Source organism: Phoxinus phoxinus (assembly GCF_949152265.1).
Source record: "Phoxinus phoxinus genome assembly, chromosome: 5".
Classification (NCBI taxonomy): Eukaryota; Metazoa; Chordata; class Actinopteri; order Cypriniformes; family Leuciscidae; genus Phoxinus; species Phoxinus phoxinus.
The window spans coordinates 23,082,437-23,108,856 of record NC_136880.1 but is presented as its reverse complement, the minus strand read 5'-3'; the positions used below and the strand labels follow the sequence as shown (position 1 = coordinate 23,108,856).

Genomic DNA, 26,420 nt, shown 5'->3' with positions numbered 1-26,420 from the left:
ACAGGCAACAAGGGTTTGACCTTTTGACTTGTGTTTTTATCAAAGAGAAGGCAAGCACTGCTACCAACAGAAGCTAATTATTGAGTTTGAAGGGTGTGCAGAAATTCACCTGCCTTCCAGCTCCTCTTTCTATGGCACTAAAGCTGCTAAAAACTCTCAGCATCCACCATACTGTTACCCCTTTCTGTGTCAAAAAACAAAACTCTTCCAAAACAAATCTATAAAGTTGTATACTTTTTATTTTCCTTTGCATTTTTCTCCAGTGTAATATACTTATTATGCTAGTAAAGTAGATGAAATATTTACTTTCACTCAAGTAAGGAAGTTGTGTACTTTGTCCACCACTGGTAGAAAGACATCTGACATTTTAATATTAACAACCATAAAAACCCATTATTGAATGTCATGGATTCATTTTCATTAACTTGGCATCAAATTGATCAATTTTGTAAATTCTTCCCTGGGCATTGTGGGCAATAGCACTGTATCATTAGGCCAGGCCAGATATTGTCTTATAGGGAGATGAGAGGATCTCTTACCAGAAAGTGGATCACGTGAGGCACCTCAGCCAAATGGCAGTGACGTCAGTGCCCACCATTCAAAGTTTTATGAAAGTCAGTTACAGTTTACTTTATTACGTTTCTTGCATTGTTTGTGGAATATGCTGCTTTACAGCGTGATAAAAAGAGCTATCTCTATTAGCTGTTAAGTAGTCACTGCATAATTTCCACTTTAGAACATTTATACTATTTTTAATATTAAATAGATGTGAAGAATTAAAGGTTGGATGACACAAACGGTTTGTGTGTGTGTGTGTGTGTGTGTGTGTGTGTGTGTGTGTGTGTGTGTGTGTGTGTGTGTGTGTGTGTGTAATTCTCACTAGCTATAGGCTACTTCGGCATTAGCCCTCTAGTAAACTTATTTGTGCCAATGCAAATTGCACTAGGCCTATAGCTTCCATAGAATTCCAAAGCGAATCCCAGCCAAAATTAAATTAACTTTACAGTCCCCCTGTGGTGAAAATCAAGCTTTTAATGTTGTTTATGTCTATGTTGTGCTTATTTGAGACAAATCATGTGCAAATTCATAAGTCAGCACCATTGCTGAGTATTTTCTCCTTAAAACGGCAGTGAACCAAAGACAGTCTCAAAATCGCGGTTTGAAATCACTGGTGTTTCTGACGTCACAAACTACCTTCAATCCAATCACCGTGTGTGATAGTCAACGAGTGGATCTCTGAGCTGGAGGCGGGGCTAATTTGCATATTCAAAGACCACGTATAGCTAGTAAATGAGGCAAGGGAGTTACATTCAAGCTATTTTGAGGCATGAAGATTTGTTTTTAAGGAAAAATAAATAAATAGGCTGTTATTCTCCTATCAGTGTGTGTGACACTTTTAATACTGTAATTTCCCTCTCTAGAAATAATTAAGTTTATTCAAGCAAAATATCCTACTTTATTCTCAAAATATTATGACTTTATTCTGCCAATTTTGCCTTTATTCTCAAAAGTTTACGACTTTAATCTTGTATTGCTATGACTTCATTTTCGTAGATTTATTCTTTTTTTTTTACGTTGCGGTTCAGGGCTTCCGTACTTTTCAGTTGAGGTTTTGCAATTTACATTCAGTGTAGGCTACTTACAGTACTTTCAGGAAATTCCTAACAACCACAGTTTTTTCCAGCACCTAGACATTTCACAAATGAGGTGCCTTTTTGCTGAAAATATTAAAAATGAATGAATAAAAAAACCCTGTTATTTTCACAGTAAAGTGTTTTGGTTTTGTTTAAAGGACTGGCAAAAAAGTATTAACTATTAGTGAAAGCAGGCCCCAGACCATTCATTGGTATGAAATCCTTTAATTATGTTTATGCACATTACATTACATGGTCTAGTAACATCACTTAAAGGTACATGGCACTCATAGTTATGTTTTTTTATACATGAACATACAAACATACAGTACATCTCCACTTTCAAAGTATCTGACAGTTGTGGGTTTCACAACATCAAAATTAAGTTATTTCAAAACCAACTGTACAGACCACAAACAGCAAGGAATGTGTTAAAGGTTGATATTTATTTTGGAGTTAAAAGTGCTAACACTTAAGGTCTATTTTTTACCACACAACCAGTCTTTCTAGTATCTATACCTTCCACCTTTATCTTACTGACCTAAGTTCAGTTTTCTGAATGACCTTACCTGTGCTCTACTTAATCACTTAATTCCCATTGACATTTATTTCAAATGTCTGATTTTGAGATGTACAAATCTTAAAATGAATTTTAAAACAACATAAAAAATAACAAACAACACAACAAGCATACAAATAAATAATCGTGTGTACACTTTCATCATAAAGTATGTAAACCAGAGGAATGACTATGTGGGAAGTTAGATAATGTATGCGCCACAAATATCTGATACAAACAGGAAATGAAAACATTTTCACAACATGTCCCATCTTGTCATTGTTCCTGACACCTCACAAAGAGGTGGAGTCCTGCGTGGGAAGTGATGACATTTCACCTTCTTCCTTTCACCCCTTGGGCAGGAGACAACATTTGTAAGCAAAATAAATAAAAGCAGCTAAACCCAGTTCCTAAGCAATGAATCTTCCCCTAAAATATGAGATGAATCCTGTCCTGAAGGCAAGGCTTACCATCAACCATCTAGTGGTCATATCTGCGTCACAGTAGAACCGAACGGAGAACATAAATTGTTTTCTAATCACATCTGCAGAAACACATGAGGAACAGCGTGTCCTGAAGCTCAAGCCACCATTGAGACCATAAATTATTCTCAGAACAGTATTTACTAAGTGAAAACAAAGCTGCCAGTATTTGACTCTGTAGAGAAGCACACAGCCAGACTTGTAAGCATTTTAACATTAAAGGTTTGGATAATTTGTCCACATAGTGACTTAAAAATCATTTTGAAATAAAGTTGAAAATGGTCCACACTGACTAACAGAATGGCTCTCATTTACAAAGTGTTTCATGTCCCCTGCCCATTGAGTGCTTGTTTATTAAATATTTTGGCTAATTTCAGTGACCAATAAGAGTGCAGTGCTCTCAGCTGTCAGATCAGTAAACACATATTACCATATTTAAATCCATTCCACATAATTTCACCCAAAATGAGTGCAGAACATACAAAAAAAAATGTCTGTAGATTCTGTTTTCCTGATTCCACATTCCAGAGGTGGCATAACTTCAATTGAAATTTTCCATTTTCCACCTTTAGATCAATCCAGACCACCTGATCACAGACCTGTCGCACCTCTACTTGAAAATAACCTACTGAATGCCGATTTATTTGCCGCCATATTGAAAATGACATCAAACAGTGCTTCTTATTGAAGTCAGGGTTGGCACCAGTGTTGTTATTTATTTTTTATAGTTATTATTATTTTTGTATCATTGATATACTTTTATAGTTTCTGTTTATATTTTGAACAAGATTTTATTTTCCATTTTTATTATTTAAATTCCAGTGAATAATTCTTTCAATTAGCCAGAGAATTATTCATTCTTTCCAGTGGTTAATTTCAAGTAAGAGGTGGGAAAATTCAAAGTCTTCTGGAATGCAACATAAAAATGACCCTGTAATAAGGTCAATCCAGTCTTTTCTGATGAATCTGCTCACTGACTCCCATCAAGCACCAGTGGACCAATGCCGTCTCACATGTCAAGGCTTTTGCGTATAGCTGTTTGCATAGCTATCTGTTAGGTGTGTCATTTTGCAATGCTGGTATCTCGTTTCAGAAACTTCTTGTTTTCAATTTCATTGAGGGAAAGGGAAACCGAACAGCATGATGGGTTCTCTCGTCTCCGCAGAATGCTGTCTTTAATAGCCTCTTTTATGACCTACAAAACAAAACAGTAGAATGAAGACCAAAAACGAACTGCAAAAACTGCTGTGAAGGTGTTTGAATCAGAGTTAGAAGGATTAGAACTGACCTCAATGTTGTTGAGCGTGTTGAACTCCATGAGGTCATGAAGCCTCTTGAAGGCCTGGTTGGAGTATTTGAAGTTGAAAGTAGAGAAGGGAGAGGCTGGATCGTCAAATATGTCGAAGTCGCCAAACTCTATATCCTTGTCTGAATCTCTAGGAACTCCTTCATGAACACAGAAAAGACAACAATTAAATCTGACCTATTCTACAAAAAAGTTAAATATTCACTCTGGTCTTGTTTCTATATTCTGCGGCCTTTCTCTTCTTATCATACACTTCGTATACATTTTTTCTCTTTCGACCCTCAGCCATTTTCAAAGGAATGGCTGAAACCGTAACTCATCACACATAATACACCTGAAAGTGCGCATGCGCAGAAAGCAAAAACATAGGGACGAGCACGTACGACGGCCTTACGTAAACATATCACCAGAATGATTGACACTTAGGTGGACCAATAGTATAGACTACCCATCCGGAAAAAGAAAATCCTCCGCTATACCTTTAACTAAACCTCATCCATAGAAACATTTTTTTTTTAAATAAAAAATAAACATTACCGGTAACTGAAATAACTGAAAACTGAAATTTCAGCTAGTTTTCACCATTTCTCTTTTTCATTTAGTTTAACTTGATGTGCTAAAAAAATCTAAAACTGAAATACAAACTAAAATGAATATCCCGGCCCACAAAAATGACTATAACTTTAAATAAAATAATACATATATATATATGTATTTTTTTTGGTGTAAAAACCTATATAACATTTTTTAGGATTCTTTTATGAATATAAAGTTCAAAAGAACAGCAAATATTTGAAATATAACTTTTTTGGAACATTATAAATGTCTTTACTGTTACATTTGACCAATTTAATGCATCCGTGCTGAATTAAGGTATTCATTTCCTTCTTTCAAAATAATAAATACAATTTACCGACCCCAAACTTTTAAACGGTTTCAGTCGAGTTATGTGCACAGACAAATACTATATCGACACAACTTTCTACTGTGTTTTCCTTGTTGACCTCAAACAAAAACAAACAAACAGCACAATGTGCAGCATAATTTGCAAACAAATCACTGTGGTTCTTGTTTATGAATGAGTGGACCAGACTGGTCAATCAGAGTGAATTGAACATTGGAGCCACAGAGTCTGAAACATAGACTGAATCAGTCAGACAACTCGCTACTTGAATCAGCAGGAATGACTCACTCACTAACTTTATTACAGGTCATGTCTGAGTTGAAATGAGATGAGAACTGTTTCTGTTATTTAGACTTAAAACATTTTAAGAACATAAATTCATAAAGGTAGTGAAACTTGACTACTTAACTAGCTATTTACTGACAGGTTGTTAAAATGCATGTGTAGTATTACAATGAGATGCTCTCACCTGGGGCTTTAAAGTTCCGAAAGTTGATGTTGGCCAAGACGAAATGAATGACGATGGGGCAGTTCTTTTCTCCCTTATTGGGTTTGAACACATAGCACTCTTTCAGACCCTCTCGGTCAAATACTTTCGAATCGATCTTGGGGAATGGCAGCTTATTCATACGGGCCCATTTTTCAGCTAGCAGTAATTCCTAACAGACAAACAAGGACACAATTAGATGACAGTCACACTTTGAAAAAACAGCTCAGAGAAACATACACTACCATTTAAAAGTTTGGAGTCGGTAAGATTTTTTGTTTTTGTTTTAAATTGATACTTTTATTCAGCAAGGACACATAAAATTAATCAAAAGTGACAGTAAAGACATTTATAATGTCTTTAAAATCAAATAAATGCTGTTCTTTTAACATTTCTATTAATCAAATAATGATGAGAAAAATGTTTCCACAAACATATTCACAAAAATGTTCACAGAATTCTCTGGATAGTATTTTTCTATATTAAAAATGTTTTAGTAAAAACCATTTGTACACTACCATTAAGAAGTTTGGGGTCAGTAAGATTTTTTTGAAAGAAATTAATACTTTTATTCAACAAGAACACATTTAATTGATCAAAAGTGGCAAATAAATGCTGTTCTTTTAAACTTTAAATTATTCAACAATAATAATAATAATACATTTTGGTATTTTACAGTGTCTGTTACATACGTTACATGTATTTACCACAGTAATAACAGTAAATTATGCATATTACATGCTAATCCTACTTTAACCCTATAGTAAGTACATATTAATATTACTTTAAAATATAATTACACTGTAACAATGACACGTCAAAATATAGTGTAACCCAAAATTGTCTTAATCACCAAATCTGCATATTAGAATGATTTCTGAAGGATCATGTGACTGAAGACTGGATTATTGATCAAATAAATGCTGCCTTGTTGAGCGTAAGAGACCCCCTTCAAAAACATAAAAAAAAAAAAAATTCTTACCGACCCCAAACTTTTGAACGGTAGTATATGACCAGAGCAACTGAGCTTAAAGGCAGAAACCGTTAAACCAATGAAAACTTGTCTGATGTAAATCCACATTTGAATACATTCATATTATTCTTCATATGTACACGTCATGCACACGCCTTGGGCAGACACTCACTTTAAATGGCGGGCTGGAGTCACTGGGCCTGGCTGAGAAGTCAAAGGAAATGATTAGGTCAACTCCTCTCTGAGGTCGCAGAATGAGAGGATAGGGAAGGTTAAAGGTCAACCCGCTGTCCACCACATGGATTTTTTTACTCTTCACATCTAGAGGCTCATAGATTCTGTCAAACTCATCAGGATCTGCAGGAAAGATTTATTTGAATGTTACTGTTGTGGTTTGTGGCAATGACCTGTAAAGGCACTATGTCATCACTAACATTCACCCTAGTTGTTTGAGAGTAAAGAATATTCTATGTTGAAATTTTTGCAAGTCATCATTTGTTCAGTTACTGTACAAATTCTCACAAGAGCTTATCTTTATCTCACACCCAACTGTCAGCAGGAAGTAGGCTGTTGCTGAGCCACAGACACATGCAGTGCTATAATTATCTGTAATAATCAGATGAGACCCTGCCTTCACTGATCAGCCAGCTGAACAGAATGACACATCAACATTTTCTCATTTTAACACAATCAGTGTTCTTGTTCTGACAAGCAAGTGCCAAAGATGCTTCCTTTGTGATGTATTAAGGTATTTCTGTATATTTGACCCGTGGGAGAAAAGTTAATCTGCAGTGGGTGTGTTGGTATTTCTTAGATGTGAAGTTTTGAGCTGACTGACTTCCTCCCACTCAGGCACCACATAATATTTGAAAGCCCATCATCAAGTCCTGTGGCACCTGACCAGATTTCAGCCTATTGTTCCACCTACAGTCCCTCACACCCATTTCTTTTAAACGCATACTTCTCGAGACCCGGTTAAGTAGAGGTTTCAGGCACTAAGACAAAACACTGAGTACAATTCTGGACCAAAACGTTGAAGGTTTAAATCTTGCGAAGGGTAAATCAGTCTTTATAAAATAACTATATAAATAATTTTGAATGTTTCTCTTTATGTTAGTACATCTAATATTACAAAAGATATAGTTTCCAGTTTTTCTTCACTTAATATAATGATAATATACAAACCAATTATTTAACAACATTGTGGCGAGCAGGATGAGGTCGAGGGCCGTGGGAGAATGGCGCGAGGCCGATGGCGTGATTGATAATGAGCGACACCTGCGCAACGCCCCGGTCTCGTATCTCTCACGGAGGAGCGGAAGCCTAAAGGAGGAGCGACGACAGTGAAGTCGAGAGAGGAACAGGCCTGATTTTATGTTGTGTTTTGTTTCTGTTTTGTGTGGCCAGCAGTCGTCCACGAGGGGCTGCTGGCTTATACTTTCATTTTGTATTTGTTTTATTTTTGTTTTAAAATTGTGAAATGTTCGCCGGTTCCCGCCTCCTTCCCATAACATCTGACCTTGTTACAAACATCAAACAAATGTCTTTATAATATCACAGTTATTAATTCATACAGTATAATGAGGTTTGTATAAATGAAAATAAGTGTCTTTTCTTTTTGTAATAGTTTTTCTGTTTTAGGAAGGGGGTCCTCGCAAAGGGATCATCATATTTGGGCGTTCTTGGCTGAAAATGTTTGTAAATTTGCAGAAGTGGCAGATAAATGACTAATTAGTACCTGTAACAGCATCAACCTCCTCATCCACAGAGGTCTGGCTCGTGAGGTTGCTGAAGGGAGAGAAGGGCAGGGAAGAGTTCAGGTTGAGTCCCAGCATGAAATTGTGCACCTTGCCGGCACGGCCCTCACGTGTGGTGAACAGGGTGCTGTCCCCCATAATGGAGGTCAACATGCGCTGAGCCCAGCTAGCCTGAGCATGACGCTGCCGCTCATCTTCTGCCTCTGCGGACTCTGTGCCTCCTGGAAGAAAGAGAGACAAACAATGAGTCTCTTGCTCATTTTTCTTATAGATTTTGACCTACTATTTTCACTAAACAAAAAACAAAAAAAAATATTTGTGTAACATTTTATATGCATCAGAAAAATATACTTGCATAGCGTTATATAACTGTATACATTTATTTTTTAACTCTACAAATGTATTAGTTTTTTTAGGGCAATAACAGCTGAAAATTAAGCAACTATGATTTGAAAGTTATGAATACATACACACACTTTTACTGGAAAATTATTGCATGATTGCATATGGTGCAAAACATTTTGACGACCTTGGTAACACAAAAAAATAAATAGACACAACATTAAACAGCAAGATAAAGTTACCTTGGTAACAATACAAATAAATGAAAAAATAAAATGTTAAACTGTTAATGTTACCTAGGTAACACAATAAAAAAATAAATGGACAACATTTTAGACTTAATGTTACCTTGATAACAATAAATACCGATATATATATTATATATATATATATATATATATATATATATAGATAGATAGATAGATAGATCATGTTTAGCATATCACACAAAACCAAATGTTTAAGGCATAAAAACGTGTACATGATGAATAAACATGGGATGTAATGAAGCAACACTAAGGCCCCTATTTTAACAATCTAAGCGCATGGTCAGAAGCGCAGGGCGCAAGTGCACTTAGGGTGTGTCCGAATCCACTTTTGCTAGTTTAACGACGGGAAAAATGGTTTGCACACCCAGCGTATGGTCTAAAAGGGTTATCCCTATTCTATTAATGAGTAATGGATGTGTTTTGGGCGTAATGTGCAAAAAAACAATTAAAGTGTAATTTCCCATTCCCTTTAAAAGCCAGTTGCGCTCACACCATGATGGAATTTGCAAGCGGAAAGACAAAGGATCTGCTCGTGCGCGAGTTAAAGCGCGCAAGCAGACCATCTATGGGACAAGCCGGATTCCACCATATTTTATCTCATATGTACACAATATTAATCTTTTACATTGTAATCCTTTTATTTTTAATATATTTGGCTAGTTTGCATGCAGCTGCGCGTCCCTGTGTGTGTAATAAGCAGAGTGTACGCGCGTTGTGGACCCGCATATAGGCGCACATTACTAACACACTCTTTAAATAGTTATTGCTGTGCCTTGAATTAAACTAAGCATGTATGTGAGAGAGATAAAGTAAAAGAGAGTGAAAAGAGCTCTTTCTCACCTCTTTGAGTTTCCTCGTCATTATCTGCTGAATCATCACCCACAATATGCTCTGGCTTAATTTGCTCTGAAAAACAGAAGACACGAACAGTGTTACAAACGGAGCCTCTTTATTTTCCCTGTTCTCAGTTGCAACCTATGGGTGAACCTCACAAAAATGCATTTACATTTTGCATAGATGTATATATAAAGTTTTTGTTTTGCATTGTGATCCCCAGCTATACAAAAAAAACAAATGACACATTTGTACATTAGTTGTTAATCTAAGGGTACGTTTACATGTTATGTTTAAAACAGAGAAGTTTTTCCTTTGAGTTTTCCGCATACAGACGACACCGTTGTCAAAACTATCTCTATTCACACGGATCTGCGAAAAATGAATAAAACCCCCTGTATTCTGCTGCCAGGCCGATGAAACACTATAGACTGAACACATAATACGCATGTGCATGACGTCATCGTCTCCAGAGATTCACGTTTTTGTTGTTTACACGGAGACCGGTTTCAAAAAACTTGCACTTTAAAACCTGTTTTCAAAACATTGCTTTTTCAGGCACCCAAAACGTTGTCGTGTAAACGAACGGCCAAAATGCATAAAAAGTTTACGTTTTTAGTTGAAAACGGTGTCATGTAAACAGCCCCTTAGTGTACATCATGATAGTGTTTGTTGTGCTGATTACAGTAATGATAATGTGGTGGAAAATAAAGTCTCAGAGCAGAAAATCTATAACAGTCCTAAAGTCTTAAAATGTTATTTTATCAAAGTTCAAAACCTAATTGCATTTATGCAAAGTGCAACAAACATGAACATGCCGAACATACTCATCTGTTAGTGTTATATGTTGCTGTACTACAACTTTGAATATTTGCAGGGGGTTTGACTGTGGGTTTTGAGGTCACACAGCAATAGCGAGTAGATCAGTGTGTTAATCTTATCTTTCCACACCAACACCTTGCACTCATGAGTGTCATCTGTACGTTTTCACTAGAAGAACTAGTAATGGCACATTTTAGTATGTCACAAGGATACAAACTCGATGATATGATATCAATCTAAATAGTCCTACATCTGTGTTCTCTTGAAAAATGGTGCAGTTTGTCCCTTTCATCAAGTTCTTTGGCTCTGATAGCTAGAAGAGTAAGAGGAACAATCTTACTCACCCAGCTCCTCCTCCATTGTGCTACTGCTGGATGTCTCCTTCACCCCCAGAACCCGGTTAAAGAGGATGGAGAAAGCACTCCCCCATACACCTGCAGCACACACACTTACATCAAACACTTTACATACTACAGCAAACAATACCTGGAACTGGTAAACAGGATTATGATGGATTATATATTCTGATGTATAGCTCATATTCAAACTCAAAAGGGTGCAAGATGCTTGTGCAAGATGAGTGATCTTGATTCAACGTAAGACACATTTATATAAAGAGTTGCTCATACTAGTAAGAATAAAGCATGAAAAACATGATTATATCTCTATTTTTCAGCCTTTTGATGACATATATTTCAGTGCTCGCTTTGAATCGATGTTTTTTTTTTTATCTGAGGAACCATCATTTCAGCTAAACAGCTGCTGTTGCCAAGTAATTCAAAATCTTTATGTGAACTAAAATCTTTCAAAAACATTCAAAAATCTTACTTAATCTTGTAAATGATTAAATTAAATGTTATTCATCTTTGTGTTCATTTTGTGAAAAACATGAAATCTGAGAGCTTTCTGTCCCTCCATTGACAGATACACAACTGACACTTTGGCATTTAACAAAGTTCATAAAGAGATCTTAAAACTAATCCATATGAATTTGAATGTGAATTTTCCGGAGATTAACAAAAGCCCTACGAATTTGGAATGACAGGAGGGTGAGTAATTTATGAAAGAAGTTCCATTTTTGGGTAAACTAACACTTTTAATTAATATCAGGAATATTCAATATATCCGATGGGAAGTATGAGTAATTGTAAAGTACATGAGTGACTGTACTGTTGTCACTACATGGGTATTGAGGTGGTCTAAATGAGTAAACCCTTATGTTGAAATTCAGAGCAATCCCAGTCTTACCCATGAGGAAATGTAAAGGGTTTTCCTCATATTGTTTCACAACACAGCCCATGAAGAACTTGCTCCCAAACAGCCCTGGAGACATGAAGGTGCCATATTTGGCCATGCCAATTTCATATGGGGTGAACTCCACCCAGTCTGATTGAAATAGGAAAAAAAATATTAAGTGAAAATGACATGCAAAGACATTGCAAAATATTACATTGCCCTACTAAAATAATAATATATGACTCAAGTCCACTCAAATGCGAAGAGTAAGTGACTCGCTTGACAAAAACTAATTTACAATTACTTCCACTTCCACCATCACCTGCTTAGTCACATGCTCTGATCCCATTGAACAGAAAACAACCTACCCACACAGTGACTAGTACAGTAGTCTCTAAAAATAGTGTCTACACTTGTGAGAGGAGCTGTGTAATTTCAGACTGACTTCACGGCGGGTCAATCATTAGGCCCCATAACAAATATTTGCATGTTTTCCACAGTAATAAGCAAATATAAACAAATCGATAGTGTTCAGCTTCCATGGAGGCTAGGAGGAGGTGTCATACAAATTTTGACTATTTTGTTTATCATGACAGTATCTTTTCTCATTCTATTTTGACAATAATTATACATTCACACAGCCATAAATAACGGACAATGCAATACAATGTATCATTCTAATGTTATTATTTGCTGGTATTTGTAGCCAATTGAACGTGAACTGTCTTCTTACCAGCAAACATGAGCTCAGAGACATCAGGTTTGACGTGCAGACAGGTGAAGAGAGGCATCGGGCTCTGACCTTCATTAATTTTTCCCTGCAAGGCGCTCAGTTTAGTGTCCATTCTCTGTGCAAAACACACAAAAACACACAAAGTAAGCGTGATGATCAAACTTTTTTCTTTAATTGTTCACAGCATCTGTCGAGGTTGAGGGAAGTCAACAATTTAAATTAACAATGCTTTTTACATAGCGTTCTCTAAAAGGTTGGTACCAAGAGTGTATTATAATCAGTTTTTGCAGGTTTTATGAAGGTTCTTTTTTAATACCTTTTTAAGACCAAGCAAAGAAAATTTAAGGAATCAATTGAAGACAAAACAAAGACAAAATACTTGAGATGCAAAATGACATGAAATATAAAGTCTTGTTTTCTGTGAAATGTATCAAAATGAAGCGAGTTTATGACTGAAACAAGGACAAATATCTGCCACTGGGCTCGGAAAAATCAGCTTAATTCAGTTTTTATAACTCCTTGACTAGTTGCATCTCAAATAAATCTAAGATGTTTAGATATTTGTATTGGGAAACAGGACAAATAATCTTGATTCACTTGGATTCGATTTTTTGACATTTAAGCCCTCGAAAACCCTGGAAAACTTTATGAAAAGCGCTTGAATTAATTTAATGTTTAATTTTATTTGTTTAATTTTATTGATAAAACAATCTTTTCACACAAAATTAACGCTGCAGCCCACCTGATATGGATATAGAGCCAATAAATATCCAAATACATGATACAACTTTCATTCTTCAGGTCAATCATATATTCATGAGAATAAAAACATTTAATAAGGAAAGCGATAGCTTTGTCATAGTATGGTTAGTTCAATGGTTACCACAGTCATAGCATGTGCTGCAATTTATTTGTACCATTTTGTTTTATTAGTTTATTTTTATTTATCTTTTTTAGATTTTGAAAGATAATCAAGATATCGTTCGATAAGTAAGATCTCCCATTGTAGTCTGTACGAACCCTGTAACAAAGACTTTTTTTAACCTTTGAAGAGCCACAGAAAAACTGATCATTTAAGGAACAGTGCATTTAAAAAATAAAAGTAAAATGCATATAAAAAAAATTATAAAATCTTTTGGAATGTCTTTACTGTCCCTTTTGATAAATTTTACATGTCCAGGCTGAATAAAAGTAACAATTTCTTTCTTTCTGTATTAAAAAAAAAGCGCCTTACTGATCCCAAACTTTTGAACGGTAGTGTACACTAGTGCCTTCTTTTATTGAGAAGTATCTTCCTGATTTACAGGGACCTTCCCCAAAAGAGAAGGGTCCATTTGCATTTGGATGCATAATAGAGAGACAACTAACAAAGGAGTCTTTGTACTTGACCAGTGTATAAATAGAGTACAGTGCAGCGCAGTTCAAGGCATGCCGCTCTTGATGTCCTTTTGCAGTAAGAACTTTCAATAACCCAGTTTGTATTCTTGCACACGGTATCTCACCCCAGGAACGAGAGTCTCTCCTATCAACATCCCGAAGATGTCAGTGAAGGTGACAGGCTGTCCGGCCGATTTCTTCTTCCACAGTGCTTTGACGTACCGGTTGATATTTTGGGGTAGGAGCAGTTTGAGTGGGTTATTGCTGACCCTGGTCATCAGCTCCTTATTAATATCCACTGGGCCTTTCGCAGGAAACTCAGGGTGCGAGTACAGCATGGACATATACCTGTTGAAATATAGCCAAGATTTGTTGAAGTGTTCGGAATGGTTTCAAATGGTTGTAAGCAAGTCTAAATATCTGAATATTCGGCTTTTACTGACCACGTTGATCCAGAAAGTCCTGCCATGTATGTTGCACAGTCAAGCACCCCAGATTCATACAGAGCCTTCATCACACCAGAGAAGCCCACCATCGCACGGAAACCCCCTCCAGAGCCCACTATGGCGATAGTGGGAACCTGAGCACACATAGAACTGCAATCACACAGGCTCTCTAACACTAGCCACACAATCCTTTTTTTAGTATGGCATTGTTCATAAGGCAGTTTGTGTAGTTTTTGACTTTACCTCTCTCGGTGAGGCTGGAAGGAAGCGTGGGTTTTCCATTTTGAGAAGCTTCTTGATGCTGAGCATAACTCTGTCCCTGCGCTTCTTCATGAAAAGCTTCTCCTGATCACACAGTGCCATGCTGAAGCGCAAGTCTGTGGACGAACTGTGCAAAAATTATTAACTTTCAGTCCCTCACTCATTCTTATTTGATAAACCAACAAAACAAAATCAATATGAACCACCACAAAAGGGAGCTCAAATATCCACTATGTGCAAAAATAACATTTTCTTCATACATACCACACTTCTAAGAACAAGTCGAGGAACACTTTGGTCGTCTAGCAAGAATCAGAGAATAAAAGTAAACAACACGACACTTAAAATTAGTAACCATGATGCTCAAGTTAATGTATGATAAATTCATAACAGGGTCAAGGTGTAAACCAAAATTAGCTTTTACCTTGCCGATAGAGAGGGACACTTGCTCTGTATGCCCCACTTTGAGCTTTGTGAGGGAATATTTGGCTGTGCCCAGAGTTTCATCCATTACATAATTAGCATCCATCAGTGTCATCTAAAAAAACAGCATCCAAACAGTGTTATAACATACAGTGCTGATGTATTTTCTAATACTTCTAAACTGCAAAACAACACCTTCATGGATCCTGCATAAACCATATACAGTACTATACATGCCAACAACAGCATAGGCACACTTTTAAGGCAAAACATTTCACAAAAATAACTTTGTTACGTTTTAAACTATAAAAAACAACAACTGACATGTAAATATAACAAACTCGTATCGAACCGTGACCCCAAAACCGAGGTACTTCTGTGAACCGTTACACCCCTAATGTGTATAGGGATTGTCTGGGTTTGCTATGTGTTTTAGTATTGACCTAGTTTTCAGTTTGTTGCTATGTTTTTTTTATTGATTTGGTAATGTGTTACACCTGTTGTTAATTTAGGCTGCGTTTACACTTGGCATTAACATGCGATCACCGTGATCCGATAAAGCAGATCGGATCATAAGCCAATCAGGACACATCTGTATCTGGATAACAGATCAGATCTCGCATTCCAAAAAAAAGTAAAATAAAAAAAGGATGGTTCTTTACAGAAAATGAATGGTTCTGCAACTTTCGGGTGTGAACTGCGAAGGCAAACATTACAGTATATTTGCGATGTAGCCTACATGTACTGTGCACTCGACTGTATCGCAAAACAACACAGCTCTCAGTTCCGGAGAGAGGAGGGGGAATAATGACAGTGGGCGGTGTTTTGTGTGACGTCCACCTGTGAATGGATTGCGTTTTCATTACACTGAGATCCGATCACAATGCGTCCTCGACTACCTCCGATCCTGGACACGTTGATCGGATAACATTCCGATCAGAAGGGCGTTTACACTTGTCTTTTCAATGTGTATGTTGACAACATCCAGATACAGGTCGCATGTTAATGCCAAGTGTAAATGCAGCCATAGTTTCACCCAGCACCGCATTGTTAAGAGTTTGTGTTCCCGCCCTGCCTCCCCTCTGCCTGTTTCTAGTCAGCCAAGTGAGATGTCTGCCCGTTCCCCTTCGACCAAGAGAGTCAGTCCTGAAATGTATGTCTGTCCTGTATCCTTCGGCCAAGAAAATGGTTTCTATGGTTTTTCATTGATTTGGTTATGTGTTACACCTGTTGTTAATTTAGTTTCATGCACTGTGTATTTAAGCCATGAATTTATTTCAGTTCATTGTCTGTTCTCTTCGTAATTACACAGGTTGTTCTGTTTCCTAGTTCATAGTCTTTCCTAGTTCCTGAGATTTTTGTTTAATAAACTTTGATACGGCTGCAAATAGATCCTTCTGACAACAGGCGGTATGCTCTACACGGAAATCTGACCTCACCATCCTCACCATTACATGAAGAAATGGAAAAAGCTGAGACAGACTAAATCCAGAAGATATCCAACATGACGCTTGAAGAAACCTTCCTCCAAAGCTACAGTACTGTGAAAAGTTTTAGGCACTTTGTGTAAAAATGGTGTAAAGTGAGTATGCTTAAAAATAATGTCATAAATATATTTTATTTATTTATTAACTTCTATTAACTAAATCAAATCAATATTTGATGTGAGCACCCTTTGCGTTTTAAAACAGCTTTTGTCTTAGTTGTTTTCTTAGAGACGTTGCCACGGTTCTTCTGGATTTAGTCTGTCTCAGATTTTTCTGTTTGTTAATTACAAGATACCATTACAATTAATGGCAAAAAATTATGTTTGGAAGTGTAAAATTATATTTCCTGCTGACACACTACAGCAAAAGATAATCATAACTGGCTTAACTTTTTTTTCGTGGAGAAAATACTAACGTGCCTAAGACTTTTGCACTGCACTGTATACACAGACATAACGTAATTTAGAGTATGAATTTTTCACCTCCAAAACATTGGGTACATTGGGATCCAATACAAAGTCAAACGTTTCGTTCCACTTCGGGTTAATGTCATTATTTATGTGGCGTGTTCGTTTCCTTGACTCTGGTGTGGTTGGAATTGACAGTTCCACGTAAGGGTCCGGGGTGTCCACTGTGAACAAACACACAATCTCTCAAGTATGAATGCTCATTTGAGGGTTTCTTCAAATAGCAAGAAGACTGTACAAATATATACTCACATAAATCACCAAATGCTCCTTTAGTCACATTTTCAGCTCTCACCACAATCACTTTCAATCTATGAGAATACTGATGCTCAACCTGCACATTTGAAAGATCCACAATGGCAGGGATTTAGAGTGGCAAAGGCATCTATGTAGACTATAAAGGAAGCTCATTTAACTACTGAAGTAGGAAATGGACAACAGGTTATTCCCAAATAATTTGTCACATGCAAATGACTCCAACCACTGCAGCTTTATAGTTTTCCATTTATAACTTTCTTAGAGTCTCAAATGTTAAAGCACATTGATAAAAACCACAAATAAATTATGACATAAATAAATGTGGTACCACTTTAAAATAAGGTTCATTAGTTAACATTAGTTAATGTATAACTAACAATGAGCAATAGATTTGTTACAGTATTTATTAATCTTTGTTAAAGTTAGCTAATTAAAATCCAGCTGTATATTGTTTGTTCATGGTGCATTAATGTAAACAAATACAACCTTTGATTTTGATAATGTATAAATTAATATTAACTTAGATTAATTAATGCTGTAGAAGTATTGTTCATTCTTAGTTCATGTCAACTTTGTAGTTAACTAATGTTAACTAATGAACCTTATTGTAAAGTGTTAGGCTACCATAAATGTTAACATTAGTGACTATAATGAACCCTGCGCCTCTGTTATGCATTCATGTTAATTAAACAAGCTCTACTTTCTAAAAAAGCTAACGTTTCTCATTAACATGATGCTTTAAACTTAAAGAGTAACTTACTATGATGTACTGATAGGGGTCTATGGATGACATTCTGACAGCAATTTGGAGGTCAAGAAGGCACTTTATTTCAAGACAGTCCGGAAAACAACTGTCAAATTAGACAATAAAAAAAGAGGAAGAAAAAAAAACGCACAAGAGGTTGAAACATGATACTTGTCGAATAACACAGAGTTCAACGTCTTGAGACCCAAAAGTTCGCTCTAAGTTCAGAGGAAAGTATGATAGAAACTTATGAAGCAGGATTTTGTTCATTTACACGCGTTGATACTCAACGTTTTACGACTTAACATATAAATTAAACATGCAAGAACTTACCATAACTGGTGGTACAGTGATGTTGGACCCTCTCCGACAAGAAATTCAATTCAGGAAGCCAGAAGGAATGCTCAAAACTGGGCGGACTAAAGATGTGTCATGAATATGAATCGTTCAGTTGATCCTGTTCATTGTAAGGATTTGGTAGAACCGATTCGCATATGAGATAGGTGAAATGTTGGAAACATAAACATAAAACAATTATTGGATTTTCTGGCAAAACAGTAGGGCCAAACGTCAAATGTGAACACTGATCGATGACTCAAATGACTGGTGAATAGGTTTAAACGGTTCAAAGAAATGAATCATTCAAACGAATCGATTCGCTAAAATAAGTTCAATTTTTGGGCGGACGCAACTCTTCCCCCGCCCCGGTTCTTCATATTTCAACTCTGATGGACACATGAAAAGGACCCCGATGGGTAGGCTATTATTTTAGCGCTAGACTTTCAATGTTGTCTTTGTTTCTTTTTTCCCCCTCATAATATACATCTGAAGTTACATCCAAGTGTTTAGGTTTTCAATTGAGATTTATTTCATAATAAGAATTCAATTATAACATCTAAAAATATACTCAGAAATTGAATCCATGCAAGATTACGAATGAATAGCGACATTTGCTCTAGGTGGCGCTCATGAGCTGGAAAGGAATGCCTGGCTGTTGCTATCTACAAATCTAGCCTACATATCGCGTCTGATTTTGATCATACGGTTCACGCAGAAATGTTTCCTTTTTTCCACCCAAACCCATGTCTATAAAACAGTTACTTTACCTGAATCAGATACAGCCTATTTTGGAAGTAGGCTATACACAAACAAAAAATAATTATATGAACATTTGAGTAGCCTAGCAGTTAAAAAATCCGAAATTGCCTATAGGCTATTGTAAATCTGAAAAATCAGTTTTTATATAGGCTATATTTGTCAACGGGTTTTACCAACAGTTAATAGGCTATGCGGCTATGCTACATTAACAAATCACTTTTTATTTTTTAATAATAAATGAATAGGCTACATTTCCCCCCCAAAAAATACTTGATGAATGTGCTTCTTGTGGAAAAATGCAGTCGTTAGGTGTGAAGTTACAAACCTTTTTTTCGAATCACCTTGGAAATTGCGCAAGAGAACTTCCTTCTCGAACAGTTTAAAAGGCGCAGGATCGCTTCAAGCCGCTACAGAATTCCACGAGCTGTACCAGAGTGCGCGTCTCTGCTTCGGAGTGAGACATTAAAGATAACACCTCTGGAATGAATAGACTGGTTTGCCTGGTGCTACTTTTAAGCTTTTGGATCTTTCCCGGTGAAGGATGTAAGTTCATTCAGCTTTAGCAATGTTAGACTGCTTCTTTCACAGTTTGACGGTTCTACCCATGCAAAAAACGTATTATCATGCATGGAAACAATCTTCATTTTTTTAACGTTATGACTTTTTCTTGCAGACGACCCTTGCTGTACACAGCCTTGCCAAAACCAGGGTGTGTGTTTATCCAAAGGTGCTGATGCTTATGAATGCGACTGTACCAGGACAGGTTATTATGGTGAAAACTGCACGACACGTAAGTCTGGTCATGCATTGTATTTACAGATAAATAATTTACATAGAGGAAATGTGTGCACTCAAAACTGTTTTTATCTCTTTCCTCACAGCTGAACTTCTCACACGTATCAGATCAACTCTGAAACCAAGGCCAGACATAGTGCATTACATTTTAACACATTATAAATGGATCTGGGACATTATCAACAACATTCCTTACCTGAGAGATGCCATAATGAGCTATGTATTGACATGTAAGTTGAATGATGTTGCTTTTTAACTGGATTCATAGTAAAACGGAATGTAATTAAAAAATAAGAATAAATAAATGCACAAAGTAATATTACATTTTTCTTGTTTTACAGCAAGGTCCCATTTGATCGACAGTCCACCGACGTACAATGCAGATTATAACTACAAAAGCTGGGAAGCGTATTCTAACCTGTCCTATTACACCCGCACTCTCGCCCCATTGCCCCAGAACTGCCCTACGCCTGATCTCCCAAATGCAAAGCAGGTGGTGGAGAAGGTGCTGTTGAGGAAACAGTTCATCCCTGATCCACAGAGGTCCAGCCTCATGTTTGCTTTCTTCGCCCAGCATTTCACTCATCAGTTCTTCAAGTCTGACTTTAAAAAAGGACCAGCCTTCACCAAAGCCTTGGGTCATGGAGTAAGTGGCATTCAAAGCTCTGTTATTAACCATTTTACTTGGAGAGAAAATTTTACGTACCATCCAAAGTGTATATGGAATTATAATGCAATTTCTAAAGGTTCTGTAATGTTTTAGGTGGACTTGGGGCATATTTATGGAGAGACGCTGGAGAGACAACACAAACTTCGTCTATTTAAAGATGGAAAGCTAAAGTATCAGGTTTGTGCTATACAAATGGATTGAAACATTGAAACATGACTTAAAAGGATGGTTCACCCAAAAAAGAAAATTCGGTCATCATTTACACACCCTCATAAAAAAAAAAAACCTTGGACCCCATTGACTTTTAATCAAGATATTTTATGTTCCTAAGAAGAAAATCATATACTGGTAGTACAGGTTTGGAACGACATGAGAATGAGTTAATGATGACCAAATTAAAATCTTTAGGGGAACTACAGCTTTTAAGTGGATATAAGTATTGGTTAAATGTGAAAAAAGTAGTTATTGAAAAAATATGTTTGACCCTTAGGTTGTGGATGGTGAGGTGTACCCTCCGCTGGTGAAAGATGTCCAGGTGGAGATGCACTATCCTCCTCAAGTCCCGGAGGAACATAAATTTGCTGTGGGTCATGAGGCCTTCGGTCTGGTTCCAGGTTTGATGATGTATGCAACCATTTGGCTCCGTGAACACAACCGTGTATGTGATATCATGAAGCAAGAGCATCCCGACTGGGACGACGAAAGAATCTTCCAAACCACTCGTCTCATCCTGATTGGTGAGTCAAGGTTGCATCATCTAAAACATTCATAATCTTCACAATTTTGTGGAGAGATTAAATATTTCCACTTTTTTTCTTCCAGGTGAGACCATCAAAATCGTGATCGAGGACTACGTTCAGCATCTGAGTGGCTACAACTTCAAGCTCAAGTTTGACCCAGAGCTTCTCTTCAATCAACGCTTCCAGTACCAGAACCGCATTGCTTCCGAATTCAACACTCTGTATCACTGGCACCCGCTGATGCCCGACAGCTTTCAGATCCAGAATCAGGTCTACGGCTACCACCAGTTTGTGTTTAACAACTCTATAGTGACCGAACACGGCATCCGAAACTTGGTGGAGTCTTTCACCAAACAGACGTCTGGAAGGGTGAGTTTCACTTGGAAAGATTCTCAGAGAAGCCTTATGTTGTTCAAAACCTGTATAACTTTCTTTCTTCTGTGGAACACAAAAGAAGATATTTTGTATCATTTTAATGTTTTTTTCTTCATACAATGAAAGTGAGTGAGGTTCAATGTTGATTTGGACCCCATTGACTTTCATAGCATGGACACAAAAAGTCTTTTGTGTTCTACCGAAGAAAAAAGTCAGAACGACATGAGTGTGCATAAATCTCTTTGTCTTTACTGTCTTTGTTAATTTATCTCATGTTAATTTATCTCATGTTTGCGTGAACAGGTAGCTGGTGGACGCAACCTGCCGGCTTCAGTTCAGGGAGTTGCTGTTAAAGCTCTGGAGCATTCAAGACAGATGCGCTACCAGTCTTTCAATGCCTACAGGAAACGCTTCAACATGAAACCCTACTCGTCCTTTGAGGAGATGACAGGTAAGACAAACCGTGAACATCACTGGTGACAATCCTAAAGGGTTCACATCAAAGAGGATAACTAACTAAAACGTTTTAATAGTCATTCCAATTCTATGAGAATACGGAACTACAACTATACAACTATACACTACAACTATAATGATAATGACACAGAAGAACTATATTGTTGGAATCAATCTCAGAACATTTTTTTTCCAGTTGATGAACAATGAAAACATTAACAGCCAATCAGAATACACCCGAGTTTAAATAGCAGGCGATTTAACTATGTGCGCTTATAAAACAGAATGCTATCGTCCGTTGGTGTGTACACTAACATAGTTATCACTACCACTATACAGATTTTTATTCATTTTTATACAGATGTAGAAATGAGAATATTAGGAAAAATACACCTCTTATTTAACTGTAACTTTTTTGTATGGTAAAACAGGAGACAAGGAGCTGGCAGATGAACTGAAGAAGCTGTACGGTCACATAGATGCGGTTGAGCTGTATCCTGGCCTTCTTGTGGAGAAACCTAGACACAACGCTGTATTTGGGGAGACTATTGTGGAGATGGGAGCCCCCTACTCTCTCAAAGGCCTCATGGGAAATGCTATTTGTTCTCCTGAATACTGGATGCCCAGCACATTTGGTGGGAAAGTTGGATTTGACATTGTTAACACAGCCTCACTCAAGAAGCTGGTGTGCTTGAATATCAATGGATCCTGTCCGATGGTGTCCTTTCAGGTGCCTGATGTGAAATTTCAGAGTTCTGAAAACATGAATTCAAGCTCAGTGCACTCCACACAAAATAATATTAATCCAACGATTGTCTTGAACGAGCGGAGTTCAGAGCTCTAAAAGATTTTTGAAGGTTTCTCACTTTCACCATGATACTTGATGTTATATTTTAAATTGATATTTATTTGTTTATTTATGTATATTAATAATTTATTTCAATGATGTATTTATTGCTGATTTTTCTCTATTGTTATTGACATGTTACTACATCCATTGTAATATTCTTTTCACATACTTGAAAAAAAATATATCACGAGGTGTTCTCAGATGCTTTTGTTACAAGTGGAGATTTTTTATATAAAATTTTAAATGTAGAGTTTTTTTTTTAAATTTGAACATCCACATTTCAAATGGCAGTAAACTGTTGACAGTATTGGCCATTTCTTGAATAAAACTTTCTTTAAATAATATGTTTTGTGTCCCTTTTTTGGCAATTATTCTTACTTGCACGATTCGGTCTTTGTCAGACACGTGGGTTTGTTGTGTGTGACGTCACCGCGCCGCCATTTTTGAGGTATCGCTACTGACTGTGAGCATTGAAGAGATTACAATAGTAGAGAAAACAAGTAAATAACTCGCAAAACTGGAGGAGCACAAGAAAACGGAGAAAATGTCGTACCGCAATAAACTCGATAACTATGGCAGGTACCGTTATTTGGAGACATTGTCATCCATTCAGAACATAGATCCATATATGAGCTGACTGCAGTGAGTTGGAGTGCTGATCGCGAATTGTTTTCCTCATCCTCATACTTGGACATTGTCAACTATCTTGTTTATGGTATAAGCGCATATACCAGTGAACAATTTAAAAACTATAAATCTCTTAAAGCCCACGGACATTTCATAAACGGCTGTGTACAGGATTTATTTACATTCCCACCGAAGGACACAGTAGTACTAGCAAAGATAGGTTTACTGTATTGATGATGATGATAATGTCATGTTAAGGATGTTTTAGTTTGAAAAAAGAATGAAAAACACAATTCTCCAACATCAGAATACCCCAGCATCGATACCTTACAAATGGCGGTTACGCCCATAATGCACTTCGTGTATCGCGAGTGTGACGTCACCTGACAAAGACAGATGAAAACTTAATTTCTACACATATGCATACTTTTGGGATCCAATTTTCAGGAAAATGTATTTTTTATACTTTTAGTGACATTTATAATTTTATAAAAGGTTTATAATTAATGCTGTTGTGAACTTTCTATTAATCAGAATAGAAAAAATAAAAAAAATGCATGATTCAACAAACTATTAAAGGAACATGCCGACTTTCTGGGACTTTAGCTTATTCACCGTGCTCCCAATAAGTGACAAAATAACGGCAACATTTTCCTATTTACATGTTGTGATTTGTATAGTCACAGCGTGTACAAATAACAAGGTCACATGAGACACAGCCATCTTCTAACCGTTTAAAGGGAACTGTGGCGAGGGGGTCGTGGTTCAGCGCAGTCTGTAACGGGGGAGAGAGAAAGGAGGCGGAGCGCTACGTAAGTAGGTCAAGTGCAAATGATGAACACCTGTGCCTTGTTGCAGTAATTGGCGTGGAGAGACCGGATAATGAGCCGTTCCACGACTGAGAGAGAAGGACTGAGTCGTAAGTTACACAGCTAGCGGAAAGAGATTGAGAGCTGATCCAGCGGAAAGAGTGTTATTGTGATTGCTCCTCACCACGGGGCTTCTCTGGTGCTGCGAACAAATCACTCCGCACAAGTAGCAGTGCTTCGCCTTCTGAGAATATAGTTCCCAGTATGTATACGGTTAAAAGATGGCTGTGTCTCATGTGACCTTGTTATTTGTACACGCCGTTACTATACAAATCACAACATGTAAATAGGAAAATGTTGGTGTTATTTTGTCTCTTATTGGGAGCAGTATACAGTAGATGGAGCCGTTTACCTCCAGTCTTTGTGCTAAGCTATAGGCTAGCGGTAGGTGCGTCAGACAGAGTTACGGCACGTATGGAGATTAAATGTATGGATTTATCTAAGTCTGGGGGATACGGTGAATAAGCTAAAGTCCCAAAAAGTCGGCGTGTTCCTTTAAGCAGCACAACTGTTTTCAACATTGATAATAAGAAATGTTTCTTGAGCAGCATGTGACACTGAAGACTGGAGTAATGATGCTGAAAACTCAGCTTTGCCATCACAGGAATAAATTACATTTTGAGATATTAATATAGAAAACAGCTATTATTAATTTCACAATTTTCTGTATTCAAAAACATAATTGACCCAAACTTTTGAACAATAGTGTATTTAAAAAAAGTCCAGCAAATGTTGTTTTTGTCCAATCTTAAAAAAAAGGTGGCCACACAAAATGTATTGGATAGATACTTGAGTCTTATATGGGCATCCGGAGGAGTACAGAATATATTATCCTAAAATAATTGTTCTACTGTTCTCTAAATTCATTGGATTGTGCTAAAGTTATGACGTTTCATCCACTGTGCTTGCCTGTAACTGCTAAATCTTTTCTTACATTACTTTTACTAAAAGTCTTTCTAGGGAAACTCAGACTGCTGAACTCTCTGAACTTGCAAAGCAGTATGTTTGCCAAAGAGGCTGCATGGAAATTTAAAAATAATAGATAACAGTGAATCAGTGATTCTCTTCAGCAGATCAACTTCTCCACTGATTGTGCATGATCTGATGAATACTGACTGCAATGAACCCAGACAAAATAACACCACGTATGGACCTGTGCCAACATACACTGTCAAGCTCCATAACAATCAAGCTGGAAAAACACACAGAAAACTGCACATGGTGACGTGCGGGAATGTGCTCGTCTGGGGCAGGAAAATGTTGCAGGCAACTCTTCTGGGAAAGGGGTTTGGTGCCTTAAACATGTTAACTGGAAGAAAAAAATCGATTAGAAGACTAGCAGAGTTTACTTTTCCCAGACGACAAGCTAAGTTCAAATGCAGAAGACCGCAGGTTCTGTGTGAGGAGGAAATATTTATTTTTAAGACGTAGATAAAGGGAAGTGTGGAAAAATACAGTGGTTGAGGGTAGCTGAAACATAATAGAATATTGAATATTCAATTTCTTCATGGCTTCTCATTTATGAGGGATAATTTGAGGTTAGGGAAAATAAAGGGTGAAACTTACATTATTGTGCTAGAAAGAAGCAAAGGCTCAGGGAGAAACATATCAGCACAGGCAAGAAAAAAACTTAATTGCACTGCACCCACCATAAACTAAAATAATGACATGTTCTAAATCAAATAAATTAATGCGAGAAACTAGGCTTCATTGTGTTGAGACAATTCTTTGGGTGGTACTGGGAACTTTCAGGAAAGGCTCTGCAAGCACCAGCATGCCAAACAAAACCTGCTGAAAAATGTATCACTGGTGTGGTGAGCCAAATTACCTAAGTGACAGTGGAAAGTGAAATGGATGTTTAGTCTAAGGGAAAAGGAGACTAAAGTAACAAAGGCTTGGATTTATACAACATCACTCACAAAGTTCAGCTGGGGTTACAAATCGCTGATGCAATTTAGGTTACGAAACCCACATGCAGGACAGGTGTGTTGTGTGAGAATCAGGAAAGAGCTGGAAACTGACTGGTTGTAAAAGAAAAGTTGGCCAAGGATTGTGTAGCGTTGACCAGCCCCGATTCTAACAGACAGAACTTAGCTCAGGTCTTGGCTTAGCGACTACCGTACACTGAAAAAATAGTA

The 26,420-nt window shown here is 37.1% G+C and overlaps 2 protein-coding genes across 3 annotated transcripts; one reads left to right on the top strand and one right to left on the bottom strand.

Moving 5' to 3' along the window:
* Positions 1-1,839: 1,839 nt before the first annotated feature.
* On the bottom strand, positions 1,840-18,259 carry pla2g4aa (phospholipase A2, group IVAa (cytosolic, calcium-dependent)). Of its 2 annotated transcripts, XM_079614392.1 has the most exons (18): positions 18,136-18,259; positions 17,818-17,908; positions 17,052-17,133; positions 16,815-16,963; positions 14,847-14,960; positions 14,687-14,724; positions 14,405-14,549; positions 14,159-14,295; positions 13,841-14,063; positions 12,339-12,453; positions 11,618-11,755; positions 10,714-10,803; positions 9,554-9,619; positions 8,084-8,323; positions 6,518-6,702; positions 5,355-5,544; positions 3,964-4,121; positions 1,840-3,870 (listed from the first exon to the last, which is right to left on the bottom strand). In XM_079614392.1, the coding sequence occupies exons 2-18, from the start codon at positions 17,848-17,850 to the stop codon at positions 3,739-3,741; spliced, it is 2,235 nt and encodes a 744-aa protein (XP_079470518.1). In that variant the 5' UTR covers positions 17,851-17,908; positions 18,136-18,259; the 3' UTR covers positions 1,840-3,738. The 2 variants fall into 2 exon arrangements, with proteins under 2 accessions (XP_079470518.1, XP_079470519.1); XM_079614393.1 differs by lacking the exons at positions 16,815-16,963; positions 17,052-17,133; positions 17,818-17,908; positions 18,136-18,259 and having other exon boundaries at positions 14,405-14,538; positions 14,847-14,938.
* Positions 18,260-18,820: 561 nt separating this feature from the next.
* ptgs2a (prostaglandin-endoperoxide synthase 2a) lies at positions 18,821-23,130 on the top strand. The gene is made up of 9 exons (XM_079614397.1): positions 18,821-19,443; positions 19,574-19,690; positions 19,782-19,925; positions 20,037-20,341; positions 20,459-20,542; positions 20,856-21,102; positions 21,188-21,474; positions 21,784-21,931; positions 22,368-23,130. Exons 1-9 carry the CDS (start codon positions 19,383-19,385, stop codon positions 22,778-22,780), a joined length of 1,806 nt encoding a protein of 601 aa, XP_079470523.1. The 5' UTR covers positions 18,821-19,382; the 3' UTR covers positions 22,781-23,130.
* Positions 23,131-26,420: the final 3,290 nt, after the last annotated feature.